This window comes from Aquila chrysaetos, chromosome 11, assembly GCF_900496995.4.
Source record: "Aquila chrysaetos chrysaetos chromosome 11, bAquChr1.4, whole genome shotgun sequence".
NCBI classification, from domain to species: Eukaryota; Metazoa; Chordata; class Aves; order Accipitriformes; family Accipitridae; genus Aquila; species Aquila chrysaetos.
Genome location: NC_044014.1, coordinates 42,878,503 through 42,892,608, shown reverse-complemented (window position 1 = coordinate 42,892,608; position 14,106 = coordinate 42,878,503). Strand labels below are relative to the sequence as shown.

Genomic DNA, 14,106 nt, shown 5'->3' with positions numbered 1-14,106 from the left:
TGACAGGGCGATGGGGACTCTTTGGGACAGGGCCATGGTGACACTTTGGGGGTGACGGGGCCATGGGGACCCCTCAGGGCAGGGCCATGGGGACACTTTGGGGGTGATGGGGCCACAGGGACTCCTCAAGGCAGGGCCATGGGGATGCTTTGGGGTGACGGGGCCATGGGGACTTTTTGGGACAGGGCCATGGGGATACTTTGGGGGTGATGGGGCCATGGGGACTCTTTGGGACAGGGCCATGGGGATACTTTGGGGGTGACAGGGCCACCGGGACCCCTCGGGGCAGGGCCACGGGGACACTTTGGGGGTGACAGGGCCACCAGGACCCCTCAAGACAGGGCCATGGGGACACTTTGGGGGTGACAGGGCGATGGGGACTCTTTGGGACAGGGCCATGGTGACACTTTGGGGGTGATGGGGCCACGGGGACTTTTTGGGACAGGGCCATGGGGATACTTTGGGGGTGACAGGGCCACGGGACCCCTCAGGGCAGGGCCACGGGGACACTTTGGGGGTGACAGGGCCACCAGGACCCCTCAGGGCAGGGCCATGGTGACACTTTAGGGGTGACGGGGCCACGGGGACTTTTCGGGACAGGGCCCCGGCGACACTTTGGGGGTGACGGGTCCTCTTTGGGACAGGGCCACGGGGTCCCCTGGGGGTTGGCAGGACCACGGGTCCCCTGGGGGTTGGCAGGACCACGGGTCCCGCCGGGGTCCCCTCAGGGCCGCCCCTTTCCCCGACCAGCCAGACCTTCCCCCTCCGCCCCCCCTAAAATGGCCGCGCGGCGCCGCCGTCGCTCTCCGATGACGCGCCAACCCGCGCCGCTTCCCCCCCCCCCTCCCTCCTGGAAGGTCGCCGCGCCGCCTCTTCCCTTCCCTCCTCTCCCGCCCGCCACTCCCAAGATGGCGACGGCGGCGAGCCGCCGACGTCATCAGCGCCGCGCCGCGCTCCGTCGGGGAGGGCGGCTGGAGGGCGGCGGCGAGCCGCCGCTCCGTCGGGGCGGGCGGGCGAACGGACCGGCGCGGCCTTTTAACATGGCGGCGGCGGCGGCGGCAGAAGAAGAAGAAGAAGAAGAAGCAGTAGTAGGGAGGGCGGCAGCCGCGTCGGCGTTCGGTTGCCGTTGGCCTCCCTCAAGATGTCGGCGGCGGCCCGGTGGCGCGCGGCGTGACGTAGTCAGGCCCCGCCGGCGGGAGGGGGGCGGGGGAGAGGCCGGAGCGGCGCAGGAGGAGGAGGAGGAGGCGGCGGCGGCGGCGGTGGCGGCGGCGGCGGCGGCGGGACCGGGACCGGCCGGGCCCCCGGGGGGGGATTTAAAGGGACCATGTCCCCGGCGAGGTGGTTGTTGTGGAGGCCGGAACCGGGCAGGAGGCGGCGGGGGCGGCGGTTGCAGCAGCAGCGACGCCGCTGAGGAGGAGGAGGAGGAGGAGAAGAAGAAGAAGAAGAAGAAGAAGAAGAAGCAGCAGCAGCAGCAGCCCGGTGGGCCCGGCCCCGGGGGACCGGTGGGGTGAGTACCCGCGGGGGGGGGGGGGGGGTGTGTCTGGGTCGTCCCGGTGGGAAACAAAACGGAGCCGTTACCGGGGGACCCGCGGTTGGGCTGGGGGGAGGTGACGCTGACCCCCCCCCCCCCCGCCTCATACCGGCTCCGTCCGGGGTGCTGAAACGGGTTTGGGGGGGCCCTAGGTGGTTTTTTTGGGGGGGGCGCCCGGGGTCTGAGGTAAGCGGGAGGGGACCCAGGGGTCCGGGGGGGGGGGCAGGGGTCCCGGGGAGGGGGGGGCGTGGGGGGGGTGGTGGTGATGGAGGGGGGACCCAGGTGTTTGGGGGGGGGGGGGGGGGGTCTGTGTTGAGGAGGGGACCCAGGTGTCCGGGGGGGGTATAGGGAAGGAGGGGGGGGTCTGTGTTGAGGAGGGGATGTAGGGGTCTGGGGGGGGGGTCTGGAGGGGAAAGGGGGTGGGTCTGTGCTGAGGAGGGGACTCAGGTATTTGGGGGGGGTCTGGAGGGGTGGGGGGGTCTGTGCTGAGGAGGGGACCTAGGGGTCTGGAAGGGAGGGGGAGGGGGTCTGCGCTGAGGAGGGGACTTAGGGGTCTGGGGGGGTCTGGAGGAGAGGGGGGGTCTGTGTTGGGGAGGGGACCCAGGCATCCGGGACTGGCAGGGGCGTAAGTACAGGCAGCGTGCGGCAGGTGCCGGGCGGCAGCACCGGGACGCCCAGTACCGAGCGGTGATGGGTTTGGCATCCGCCGGCTGGGAATGTGGCAGGGATGGATCCAGACCCCTGCTAATTCTTCCCTTCGCCCGTTCCCCGTGCTGGTTCACCTGCGCCGCGATCGCCGGCACCGTTCCTGCGCCGGTGGAAGGAGGCCGACCTCTGCCGGGCTCGTTAACCGAGGTTAAACGAGCATCCGGCGATGGGCGACCTCGTAATGTCCACCGGGAGCTTTTAATCTTCCCTCCTCCACCGGCCAGAGTGGTGTCGGAGCCGGCGGGGGGCTGTAAAGATGACGATGCCACGGTGTTTCACTCCGTGCCGTGGATGGGCCGTGCTGGTGGGTTCGGCGGTGGGTTCGGGCACGGTGCCGGGAACGTTTCCTCTTCCCAAGCAGCTCGATGGCAGGGAGCGGGGTCGGAGCCCAGCCGGCACCGCCGGCACCGCCGCTGTACGGCACGAAGGTGAAAGCAGTGCCACCGTCGCTCGGAGCAGCTTTCGGCTCATCCTGGCATGGTTCAGCGCCGCTTGGAGCAGCTTTTGGCTCATCCCGGCATGGCTCGACGCTGGATTTCCCTCCTTGGCACATCGTTTAGAGGAGTTGGCGCACGGATCGTCTCTGCTCAACGCCACGAAATCCCCCTCCGACAGCACTGACAACCCCGCAGCTGAATTCCCTGAGGATCCCAGCGCCAGCAAAGCCCTGCATCCCAACGAAAGCCCTCGGCACGGGATTTGCCAGCTTGTAGCCACGACCATCAGAGCAGAAACGGAAGAGCTCCCTGGGGGATGTGTCCTTTGCTTGTTCCGGCTCCGGGATGGGGGAAAAAAAGCCACTTTTCTGCTAAACGAGCTCGTTAACACCGGGGAGGAATGTCACCAATCGCTTGAGATTTCCCGGGTGGAAGGAAATTATCCGGGATCCCAGCTCGAGCCCTGGGAGCTTCCCGGATCCTCCCCGAATTCCTCTCGCATCGAAATCCGGAGCGCTTGCTCCCCTTCTGAGTTTTTTTTCATGGCTGCGATGTGTTTTGCACGTAAGCGGCGTTGGCGCGAGTATGCTGGACGCTGCGCGCTTCGTTGTGGCCTGGGACAGAGGGGGAAAGACCAGCGCCGTCCTCCTGCGTTGCAGCTCCACTCTGCCACGCGAGGAAGAAGAAACCACACTGGGAAGAAACACGCAGCTGGAGTCTGCCCGGTTCAAGCGCGCTGGGAGTGTGCCGGACCCTGCGATGTTGGCCGTGACCTGGCACGGAGGGGTAAAAACTGGCGGTGTCCTCCCACATCGCGACTCTGCTCTGCCAGCAAGGAAAAAAACAAAAAAAAAAAACACGTAGGGGGAAAAAAAAACCCACCCCTGTGGCTGGAGTCTGCCCGGCTTGAGCGTGCGGGACCCTGCGAGCTTGGCCGTGACCTGGCACGGTGGGGTAAAATTGGTGCCGTCCTCCTACATCGTGATTCTGTTCTGCCATGTGAGGAATAAAAACCATGCAGAGGGGAAAAAAAAATACACAGCCGCAGCCTGCCCAGCTCAAGTGTGCTGGGAGCGTGCCAAACCCTGCGCGCTTGGCCATGACCTGGCACAGAGGAGGGAAAACCAGCGCCGTCTTCCTGCGCCGTGTCTCCGCTGTGCCCCGTGTCTCTTCCGGGGAGGAAAAACAAAAACAAACCCCGCGGGGAAAAAACACGCGGCTGTAGCCTGCCTGGCTGAAGCGCACCGGGAGCGCACCAGAACCTGTGTGCTCAGCTGTGACCCAGCACGGAGCGGGGAAAAACCAGCGCTGTTCTCCTGCATCGTGGTTCTGCTCTGCTACAGGTTTCTACCGGGAAGGGGGGAAAAAAAAACACGCGGGGGAAAAATACATAGGTGTAGCTTGCTCGACTGAAGCGCACCAGGAGCACGCCGCCCTGCGTGCTTGTCCGTGACCCAGCACAGAGTGGGGGCAAACTGGCGCCGTCCTCCTGCGTCGTGGCTCTGGTTTTGCCATGCAAGGGGAAAAAAAAAAAACCACACAGGGGAAAAACACGTGGTTGTAGCCTTCCTGACTCAAGCGTGCCTGGAGCGTGCCGGACCCCGCACGCTTGGCCATGAACCGCCACGGAAAGGGAAAAAAAACGGTGCCGTCCTCCTGTGCTGCAGGTCCACTTTGCCACAGGCTTCTCCCAGAGAGGAAGAAAACCCATGCGAAGAAAAAAAACACGTGGTCGTAGCCTGCCTGACTCAAGGGCGCCTGGAGCGTGCCGGACCCTGCACGCTTGGCCGTGAACCGCTACGGAGGGAGAAAAAACAGTGCCGTCCTCTTGCGCTGTGGCTCTGCTCTGCCACATGTTTCTCCCAGAAACGAAAAAAAACTACACGAGATAAAAACACATGGCCAATAGCGTGCCTGGCTCAAGCACGCCGTGAGCACGCCGGACGGACCCCACGCGTTTGGCTGTGACCCAGCACGGAGCGGGCAAAAAACCTCAGTGCTATTTTGCACCGTGGGTCTGCTCTGCCACAGGTTTCTCCCACGGAGGAAAAAAAAAAAAAAAGCAACGTGGGGGGAAAAAATATGTGGCCGTAATCTGCCCAGCTCAAGCGTGCCGGACCCTGCGCGCTTGGTTGTGATGTGATATGAAAGGGGAAAAAACGGCACTGTCCTCCTGTGTCGTGGTTCTGCTATCCCAGCAAGGCAAAAAAAAAAAAAAAAAACAAACCACGGAGGGAAAAAATACGTAGCTGTAGCCATAGCCCGCCCAGCTCAAGCGTGCCGTGAGCGTGCCGGACCCCGCACGCTTGGCCATGAACCACCACGGAGGGGGAAGGAACCGGTGCTGTTCTCCTGCGTTGTGGCTCTGCTCTCCCTGCAAGGCAAAAAAAAAAAAAAAAAGAAACAAAAACCAAAAACCCCGCAGGGGAAAAAACACCCGGCCAAAGCCTTCCTGACTCAAGCTCGCAGCAAGCTCGCAGGGTAACCCACTGCAGAAACTCTGCCGGGAGCCGTTTGGCCTGGGGAAAGGCCCCTTCCTCTTGACTTCCAGGGAAGGCAGCGATTGTCCCCACTTAACCGGTTTAGCATTTAAATTGTCCCAATTCTGCTCCGCCTTTGCATGGCTCTGGGGCGATGGGCTGGGGGAAGGGTTTCCGCAGTCCAGCTCCCACCCTTGAAGCGAGCAGAGCTTGGGAAGCGAGCTTGGGAAGGGAGCAGAGCTTGGGAAGAGGCTTTTTAAACTTTACGGTGAGCGCTCGGGTCTTTTTAGGGTGCTGGTGCGGAGCGAGCCAGGGAAGAAAAGAAACTCCCTTTTTTTTTTTTTTTTTTTCCCCCCCCTGCCCTGGTGAGCTTGAAAACAGCCAAGCGGGTTTTTGGGGAGGATGGTGGGTTTTTAGGCGCCAGCACAGCAGATGGATGCATCTGTGGTTTTTTGGGAAGGAAAAAAAGGGCAAACTTGGAAAAATCTGGGGTTTTTTGGTGAGCGAGGTGGGAGACGCGGCACCGATGTGTCCCTCCCTGTCTGCGCCGGCTTGTACTTGGTTGGGTTTGGGGTTTTGGTGGGTTGAGGTGCTGGTGGGTGATGTCGAGCGCGATGCCGGGGTGGGGGATTTGGTGTCATTCCCGGCACGGGAGTTTCGGCACGGCCACGGCGAGATACGTTTCGGTGAGCAAAGGCTTGGAGCGAGCCGGCGAGCGTGGTGCCGAAGGGATGCTGCGATTTATTGCCAGGGAAGGGAACTGGCGGTCCCTGAGGGATGCCAGATGCCGTCCTGGAGTTGGCTCAGATCAAACCCACATCCCCCCCAAAACCCGCAGCTTTTCGAAATAAACCCATTTTGTGGGTTTTTTCACCTGTTCTCACCTGGATGGATCCCCCTGGCTCAGGGATGCGCCGGGGTTTCCACCGGGCTGAGATGCGGCTGCGATTAAAAAGGCAAAACTCCGCGATGGCTTTTCTCCCCCCTGGATCCCAGGTGCCCCTGCCTGTCCCCTGCCTGTCCCCTGCCTGTCCCCTGCCTGTCCCCTGCCTGTCCCCTGCCAGCTTTGCCGGCACGTTGTCGCTGCGCACCCGGCGCCTTGCAGTGCCTTTTTATTTCCCTGCAGCGGGGCGATGACACGTTTTGGGGCGACTCCTCGCCGTTTGACGGCACACCGGGAAACACCGGGAGAAACGCCGGTGCCGAACCGGCTGCTGGGCTCCCATCCTGCTGGCACCGCTCGATGTGGAGGCTTCTCCGACGCTCCTTGCTGGCACGATGGATGAGCCACCGTGGCACGATGGGAGATGCGGTAAAAAGGGAGTGCCGTGTGTGTCTGGCTGGATTTAAGCTGGATGGTGGTTAAAGATGATGCCGCAATCCGCTGTTTCCCCCCGGTAAGCCGGCATGGATCCCGGCGGAGCATCCCTCATCCCAGCCCGCTGGCACCAAGCCGACACCGCGGCAAACCCCTAAACATCAACAGATTTGGGGTTTGCTCCCCAAAAACCCTCCATGGAATTGGGGGAAGCGTCGATGTGGCACCGCTCTTCGGGGCGAGAGCATTCTGCCGGCACAGCGTCGGCATCGGGTGCCATTTCAGGGCGATGCCGGTGGAATATCCATACAAATCGAAGCCAGCCGGAGCTACCGATCGTCATAAAAGAAAGACGCCGGCGCGCGGAGCCAACATACTTTTAATTTATTTAATTGAATTTCTATTTTAACTTCTTATTGGCAAACTAACCCACATTGGCTCCGGGTGTTGTTCCCCGGGGAAGCGACAGGCACTGGTCGCTTTGGGGCGGGAGAGATTTCGGGGTGGTGTTTCGGGGTGGCCGCCGGGCGTTGGGGTTTGCTCCATCGTTCTCCTCCCTTGGCCCCCGGGGCGGGGAAACATCTTGCGCCAGCTTGAATAATTCCCTCTTCATTTGCATTCTTACCTTGAAGGTATTTATAGTCTCTTCTGTGCCTTCTCCTTTCTCGCTGGGGTAAATTTAGCTCCTTCGCTCTCCTCCTGTGCCTTTATCCTCCAGCGGAGCTGATAAGCCCGGCTTTTTAGCGCCTCTTTCCTCCTATTTTTCCCTGCTCCGCCTGCTCGGGTCAGGATTTGACCTGGCAACTTCGCCCCGCAGAGATGAGGATCCTGAGCACTCTTCTTTATTTCCCCTAATGATTTTATTTTTCACTCTTTAACCTGCAGCTGCAGCAGCGTCGGCTGGTGGAAGGTGTTTTGGGGTGGTGGTTTGTTTTTGGGGGGGGATCCACACTTGAGCAGCCGGCACCTAGTTGCCATTTGAGGGGTCCCCAAACCCTTTGGGTGTCCCCCAGCGTGAAGGTACCGCTTTGTCCCATCTGCTTGAATTCATCCAGGGAAAAGGATGCAGCACAGCATCCCAAAACCCCATACATGCTCTAGTTTTGGGGTCAGCTACCCTGATTTTGGGGCCGCTGGCGGTGGAGCAGAGCTGCCAGGGGTGCAAACTGGCACCATTCCCAGCGCCGCATTGTGGGGATTGAATTTTTTGAGGGATAAATAATGAATTTGGGGGTGATTGGGGTTTTTTGTGGAGTGTGTGGCAGAGGGTGGAGGGGGTGCTGTTCCCCTGGCAAATGGTGGTGCAGAGGGGAGGAAAGAAGGTTCATACTGGGGAGAAGTGGCACCTTTTGGGGTCCGTTGACACTGGCAGGGACCTGGCACCGTGTTGGCTACCAGCAGCACCGATTTTTGTGAGGGGGGAGTGATGGGACCCGATGTCTTGCCTGGCTCCAGGACACCGAGAGCTTTGGTGACCATGGCAAGGCACCGACGCTGTCGGGTTTCCTGGCACGGGCGCAGCCGCAACTGTTTCTCCTCCACCTTGGCAAAATCCAGTCTCTTTTCTAATTTTCTCCTCTTTTATCTTATTTCTTGTAGATTTTTCCGGCAGTCCCTGGCCGCCAACCCTCCCGAGTGCCGGCGCGGTGTTTTTTTCCGAGTGACACAGCACAATCGGCGAGGGATGGAGAAAGCTGTCCCTAATTTCTCAGAGCGCCAAGGAGATGGAGGCAGAGCCCTGTTAATGACACCAGAGCCAAACAAAGAGACTTTTCCTGCCCTTGAGTGCCCCCAAGGCGAAGAACGAAGAGCCGCTTTCCTTCAAGATGCAAAAAAGCCCCTGGAGAACCCGGCTTTATCTGGGACGTCGGTGGAAACAGAGACAGAGCTCGAGGAAGATGCTTTCTACGCCGGGGATGATCTGGCGACAATGAGCAGGGAGGGGAAGGGACCCTCCAGCACCGAGCTGCACTCGTTGCAAGAGGATCCCGACTTCTTCTCATCGCTCTCCCGTCAGGAGCCCGACATCGCCCTGGAAGCGCACGATGTGGCTGGTAAGTCCCCGGTCGGTGCCATTGGGGTCGCTTCTTGGGGGACGGGGACGTCTCTTGGCCCTTCGTGTGTGGTTGGTGATGCTCGGGTTGATTCAGTTGGTTTGCCTGATGGTCCGCGCGATCGCGCTGGAGCGGTTTGCGGCGGGTGTTTGCTCTCTTGGCAACTCTCAGCATCTCACGGTGAAGTGGGAACCACGGTACGGTGAGAAACACGTGGATTTGATGGAAGGAGAAACAAGGGTGCAAATGCCGGGCCGGCATCCCTGTGCCCTTGTGCCACCATCTGGCTTCAGCACCACAGACAGGCACAAAACCCGGCGGTGGGTCAAGCCGGCGGCATTTTGGAGACCGTTCATTGCCTCTGGCACAACGTTGGGACCCTAAACCGATGGTGTCCCCAAATGGTGACACCTTGCCTGTCCTCGTGCAAGGTGGTCGTGCTTCACTGCGTGTCGGTGTGGGACTGGTGCCGTGCTGGGAGGGAGCAGGTGGGTGCTGTGCCACGGCGGTGGTGACCCATGTGTTTTCGGTATTGCTGGTGAAGCCGCGGTTGTGCTGAGCAGAGCGAAACTGTGGCACCTGCGCCTGGCCTTGGTGAATTCCCCTCTTCTCGAAACGGAAACACTCCTCCAGCTCTGCTGAGGGTGGCTGTGCACTTGCAGGGTGAAGGCATCATCCTCTGCCCCACCGCTCGGTGCCGGGGAAGCCGTGCCGCCGGTGCTTTGTGGGTGCTGGGGGATGAGCAGCTCCGGCAAGGACTGGTTAGCCCCCAGTGCCGGCATGGAGCTATACTGGGATGCCCCTGGCATCGTGAAAACCCGCTGTACGCAGCGGCTGCTCTTGCAGGGGATGTCCCATTATGGGGTGGGGGATCTCCGTCACCCGTGGGTGACCCCGTTGGGTCCATCCCTGGCTCGGCTCCAGGAAAAACTCTCCTCCGAGGGCTCTTGGATGAGCAGGGAGGTTTTCATAGAATGGTTTAGGTTGGTACGGACCTTCAAAGGTCATCCAGTCCAACCCCTTGCCGTGGGTGGGGACATCTTCCACTAGATGAGGTTGCTCAAAGCCCTCTCCAACCTGACCTTGAACACTTCCAGGGATGGAGCATCCACAACTTCTCTGGGCAACCTGTTCCAGTGTCCCACCACCTTCACTGTAAAAAAATTTCTTCCTTAGGTCTGATCTAAACCTACCCTCTTCCAGTTTAAAACTGTTGCCCCTTGTCCTACAGGTCTTGATAAAAAGTCTTTCTCCATCTTTCTTATAAACCCCTTTTATATATGGAAAGGCCACAGGAAGGTCTCCCCAGAGCCTTCGCTTCTCCAGGCTGGACAACCTCAACTCTATCAGCCTTCCTTCATAGGAGAGGTCCTCCAGCTCTTGGGTCATCTTTGTGGCCTCCTCTGAACCTGATCTAACAGGTTCTTCTCCATGGGGCTGCTCTCAGTCCCCCAGTTTGTGATACTGGGGATTGCCCTGACCCGGGTGCAGGACCTTGCATCTGGCCTCGTTGAACTTCATGAGGTTCATGTTGGCCCACTTTTTGGCCCATCAAGAAGTCACGTTGGCCTGTCAAGGTCCTTCTGGATGACATCCCTTCCCGCAAGGTATCAACTCAGCTTGGGGTCACCCGCAAATTTACTTAGGGTGTGCTTAATCCCACTATCCACGTTGTTGCTGGAAATATTAACTAGTATTGATCCCAGTACGGACCCTTGAGGGACTCCACTTGTTACTGGTTTCCACTTGGACCTTAAGACGTTGACTATAACTCTTTGGACGCAGCTGTCCGGCCGATTCTTTATCTATTGAGTGCAGCTACTGCAAGTTGTCCACTGATCTGTAGATCCCTGGTTGTCTGGTGTCTGTCCTCTGCCTGCTTTGGAGGATTAACCCTGTCCTACCTCAACTTCTCCATCATTTCATTGCCAAATGCGGGCTGGGTGCCTCCACCATTCCAAGTCCTACCTGAACCCCTCCATGCGTTTGCAACCCCCCCGTCCTTCCCCGTCCCCATGTCGTCACCGGTAAACGAGGTGGGTGGTGGCCATGGATCCCACCACTGGCCAGTGATTTGCCTTGTTACTTGTCCCCTGGCTGGAGGGTGGCTTTTTCCCCATCTCGAAGCGGTAACACCAGTGAGTCGCCGGCTGCGATTCCTCTTCAACGCTGCTTTCCCGTAACGAGTTTGCCCATCTCCGCAAGCACCGGTTGACTTAAAACCTTATCTCCTGGTGCAGGCGATCTGCTTGGTGAGCCCCCCTATTATTTATGCACCTCGTGGTGGGTGGGGAAGGACCATGTTGCATCTGGGAAGCTTTTCAGCTCTTGGTTCCTTCACTGTGGTCAATGGGTGGAAAATTAGCTCCAGGGGATGGATATGGGTGTTTAAAGATGGTGTTTAGAGGAGGAGGGAGTCGGTGCCCAAAAAATAGCGAGGGCTGTGTTGGGAGATGGAGAATGTCCCCATCTGGGTGTCCAACCTGGCTCTGGCTGGGTGGTGGGGCTCAGCTGGGGTCCTGGGGTGCTTCAGGTGGACCCAGCTGCAGCCCTGCACATGGGCAGACTTAAGGGGATGCAATCGGAGGGGCTGGGCAAGCCCCCGTCGCTGCTTCCGAGCTCGAAATGTGCCAAAACGGTGTCCAAGGCTGGCACGCCGGTCTAAGGGTCTTGTGGGGTGGGAAGACCCCGCACAAAGGCTTGCGGTGCCACCGACCTCAAGGATTTGTGGCTCTTCTGATGCCTCCACCAGCCTCATCGCAGGCAAAATTACCCTGGTATCCGCTGAGTGCCGCTGACCATGAGCCGGAGGTGGTTTGGCAGCTGCCAGTAGGTTTTTGGAGCCAGGCAAAGTCCATGCTGCTGCCGGGAGGTCAGCAAGCGATCGCCGGGAGAGACGTCCTCCTCAGCGAGGGTGGTTTTTGGGGGTGCCGCTGTCACCGGAGAGTGCCGAGCCGGTGCCGGAGGGGCAGCACGCCCCGTGCAGCGCGATCCACAAAGGACGGCGGTGTAGGAGAGGAGATGGAGGAAGAAAACCTACATCTCCGCTTGCCCCAGTGCCGGCAATCGTGGCAAACGAGCGGCGGCTGGGCTCTGCAGTGTGCAGGCTCGTTAGCAGAGGAGCGAGCACCGTGGCGGCTCGGGCAGCTGCTTCGTTCTGCCCGACTGAGCTTTGAGCCAGCGTGGCGAGGGGGAAGGAGCCGCTGCCGGGGATTTCCCGTCCCCGATCGTGGTACCCGAACCGTCACCCCGTTTTTTTTTTTTTTTTTCGGCTGGAGGCACCGTGAGCGATGGGGGGCTGGGTGCCACATCCCATGGGGACCCTTCTCGTGGCTTTTGGGTGGGCCCCGTCTGCCCTCCTTGCTCTTTGAGGGGATGTTTCAGGCTGCTCACCGGGATTTTTTTGGGGTGCTGTGCCACACAGGGGCCCTTTTGGAAGCGGTTCGGGTAATTTGTTGTTGCAGACGGCAGCAACGGGGCCAGAGATGCTCCAACCTTCACCCCCTTCCTATTTTGAGGCTCATCCCTGTGCCCCCCCCGAGGGTGAAGCAGGGGGTGCCGCTTCCCCGTGGGACCTGGCGAGGTGGGATCCGAATCGCTGAGCCTTTATCTCCAAGCTGCGGTTCCCTCCTTGTTTCCCGAGTCGCCGGCACCCTTATCAACCCACGCCTGGGGGGGGGTGTGGGGGCGGTTTTCCTCCCCGTATCGGCATAGGGATCGGCAGGGCGGTTGGAGCCGCGGTCGGTTGCGGCTCATCAACACGTCGAGCTTTTGCTCGGTTCTTCCTCCCTTACTACGTTCGCGGCATCGCGTTGGCTTGGGGCTGCCTGGGGAGGGGATGGTCCCCTCGGTTCTGCCCCCCCCCCCCCCCCGCCGTTCCTCCCAGTCACCCGGCTGCGTGTCCCGGCTGGCGATGGAGCACGAGGTCGGAGTTGTGGGACGGGAGGAAGGTTTGGAGGGGGATTTGGCGGCTGCGGGGGGTGAGTTGTGGTTGTGCTTTCGGCTGCATGTGTGGGAGGGGACGGCACCCGGCTCCTCCTTGTGCTTGGGGACGGTGCCACGAGGTCCTTGATGCAGGGACGTCCTGCTTTGGGATTGCCGTGGCAGTGTGGGGTGTCCCAGGGTCCCCAATTTGGGGACATCTTGCTTTGGGGGTGCCGTGGCAGTGTGGGGTGTCACTGCGGTCTCCGGTGCGGGGTTGTTCTGCTGTGGGGATGCCGTGGTCGTGTGGGGTGCCACGAGGTCCCTGATGCAGGGATATCTTGCTTTGGGGATGCCGTGGCAGTGTGGGGTGTCACAGGGTCCCCAATTTGGGGACATCTTGCTTTGGGGATGCCGTGGCGGTGTGGGGTGTCACAGGGTCCCCAATTTGGGGACATCTTGCTTTGGGGATGCCGTGGCGGTGTGGGGTGTCACAGGGTCCCCAGTTTGGGGACATCTTGCTTTGGGGATGCCGTGGCGGTGTGGGGTGTCACAGGGTCCCCAATTTGGGGACATCTTGCTTTGGGATTGCTGTGGCGGTGTGGATTGTGACAAGGTCCCCCAATATAGGGACACCCCGCTATGGCAGTTCACGTTGTCTTAATGTCCCTGGCGCGGGGACGTGCTACACCAGGGATGTTTGTGGCTGTCACAAGGTCCCCGATGCGGGGATGTCCTTCTCTAGGGATGATGTGGCAGCGTGTGGTGTCACCAAGGTCCCCAGTGCAGGGACACCCTGATCTGGGGGATGCTGTGACAGTGTCGGGTGTCACCAATGACCCTGATGCAGGGACAGCAGGATGTTCTGCGGGTGCTGTGGCAGTGTGGGGTGTCACCAGGGTCCCCGATGCGGGGACACCCTGCTCTGGGGATGCTGTGACAGCGTGGGGTGTCACTACAGTCCCCGTGGCATCGTGCAGTGCCGCAAGGTCCCCAACGTGGGCTCGCCACGCTCTGTGGATGGCAGAGCCCCATAGCAAGTCGGTGCCAGGGGCTTGTGTCCCCCCCAGTGCCCTCCATCCAGGAGCTGCCGTATTAATTAACCAAATTAATCAAGGCAAAACACGCGTCGATTTAATATGAGATGGGTAGAAGAGAGGAAATAGCGTTTGCGGTCCTGGCGTGAGATTATCGACCCCAAAATTTGCCCTTCCTGGCACTGGAGCTGCCAGATATGTCTTGATTTAGTCAAATCTTCTCTTTTATGCCATATAATACGTTCAGTCACCGGCACAGGATCCAACCGAGCTACTGAGGGTCAGCATCAGGCTCCTCTTCTGCTCCCAGTCGCATCGGAGATGGGGTTTGTTTTGGTCTCGATGTTTTAATATCCCCAGGGTTGGCCCTGGCTTTGCAGGACCAGATTTTATCCGTCGTAATATCAGACTAGAAAGCCCAAACTGATGCATGCTGTGAGGTTCGACCATGTGCCAAACTGGGACAACTGGGAAAACACCCAGTTTAGGTACAAACAGCTCGTGTGCTTTAGCTAAAAAGGAGCTTTTTCATCCCAAATTGCTTTAATGACCTGCTGCCCACCCGTGATGGGCACCCCAGGGCTTTCCCATGCTGCAGGCGGTGAAACCCAGCCGCAGTG

At 60.0% G+C, this 14,106-nt stretch overlaps 2 protein-coding genes across 5 annotated transcripts in view; both read left to right on the top strand.

The window, feature by feature from the left end:
* The first annotated feature begins 1,470 nt into the window (after positions 1-1,470).
* On the top strand, positions 1,471-5,639 carry LOC121233630. Its single transcript, XM_041127294.1, has 2 exons — positions 1,471-1,507; positions 2,181-5,639. The coding sequence occupies exon 2, from the start codon at positions 2,496-2,498 to the stop codon at positions 3,684-3,686; it is 1,191 nt and encodes a 396-aa protein (XP_040983228.1). The 5' UTR covers positions 1,471-1,507; positions 2,181-2,495; the 3' UTR covers positions 3,687-5,639.
* Positions 5,640-6,331: 692 nt separating this feature from the next.
* WIZ (WIZ zinc finger) overlaps positions 6,332-14,106 on the top strand; it is a 54,214-nt gene continuing 46,439 nt past the window's right edge. For 2 of the 4 annotated variants that reach the window (XM_041127292.1, XM_041127290.1), the window contains exons 1-2: positions 6,332-6,553; positions 8,074-8,528. In XM_041127292.1, coding sequence (XP_040983226.1) covers positions 6,525-6,553; positions 8,074-8,528 — 484 coding nt within the window. In that variant the 5' untranslated portion in view covers positions 6,332-6,524. Of the gene's footprint in view, positions 6,554-8,073; positions 8,529-14,106 lie in introns of those variants that run through there. The other 2 variants (XM_041127291.1, XM_030030729.1) reach the window with 2 other exon arrangements.

What these genes read in the sequence shown, in the direction of transcription:
- LOC121233630 (XM_041127294.1), top strand. Translation starts at nt 2,496, where the DNA reads ATGACGATGCCACGGTGTTTCACTCCGTGCCGTGGATGGGCCGTGCTG.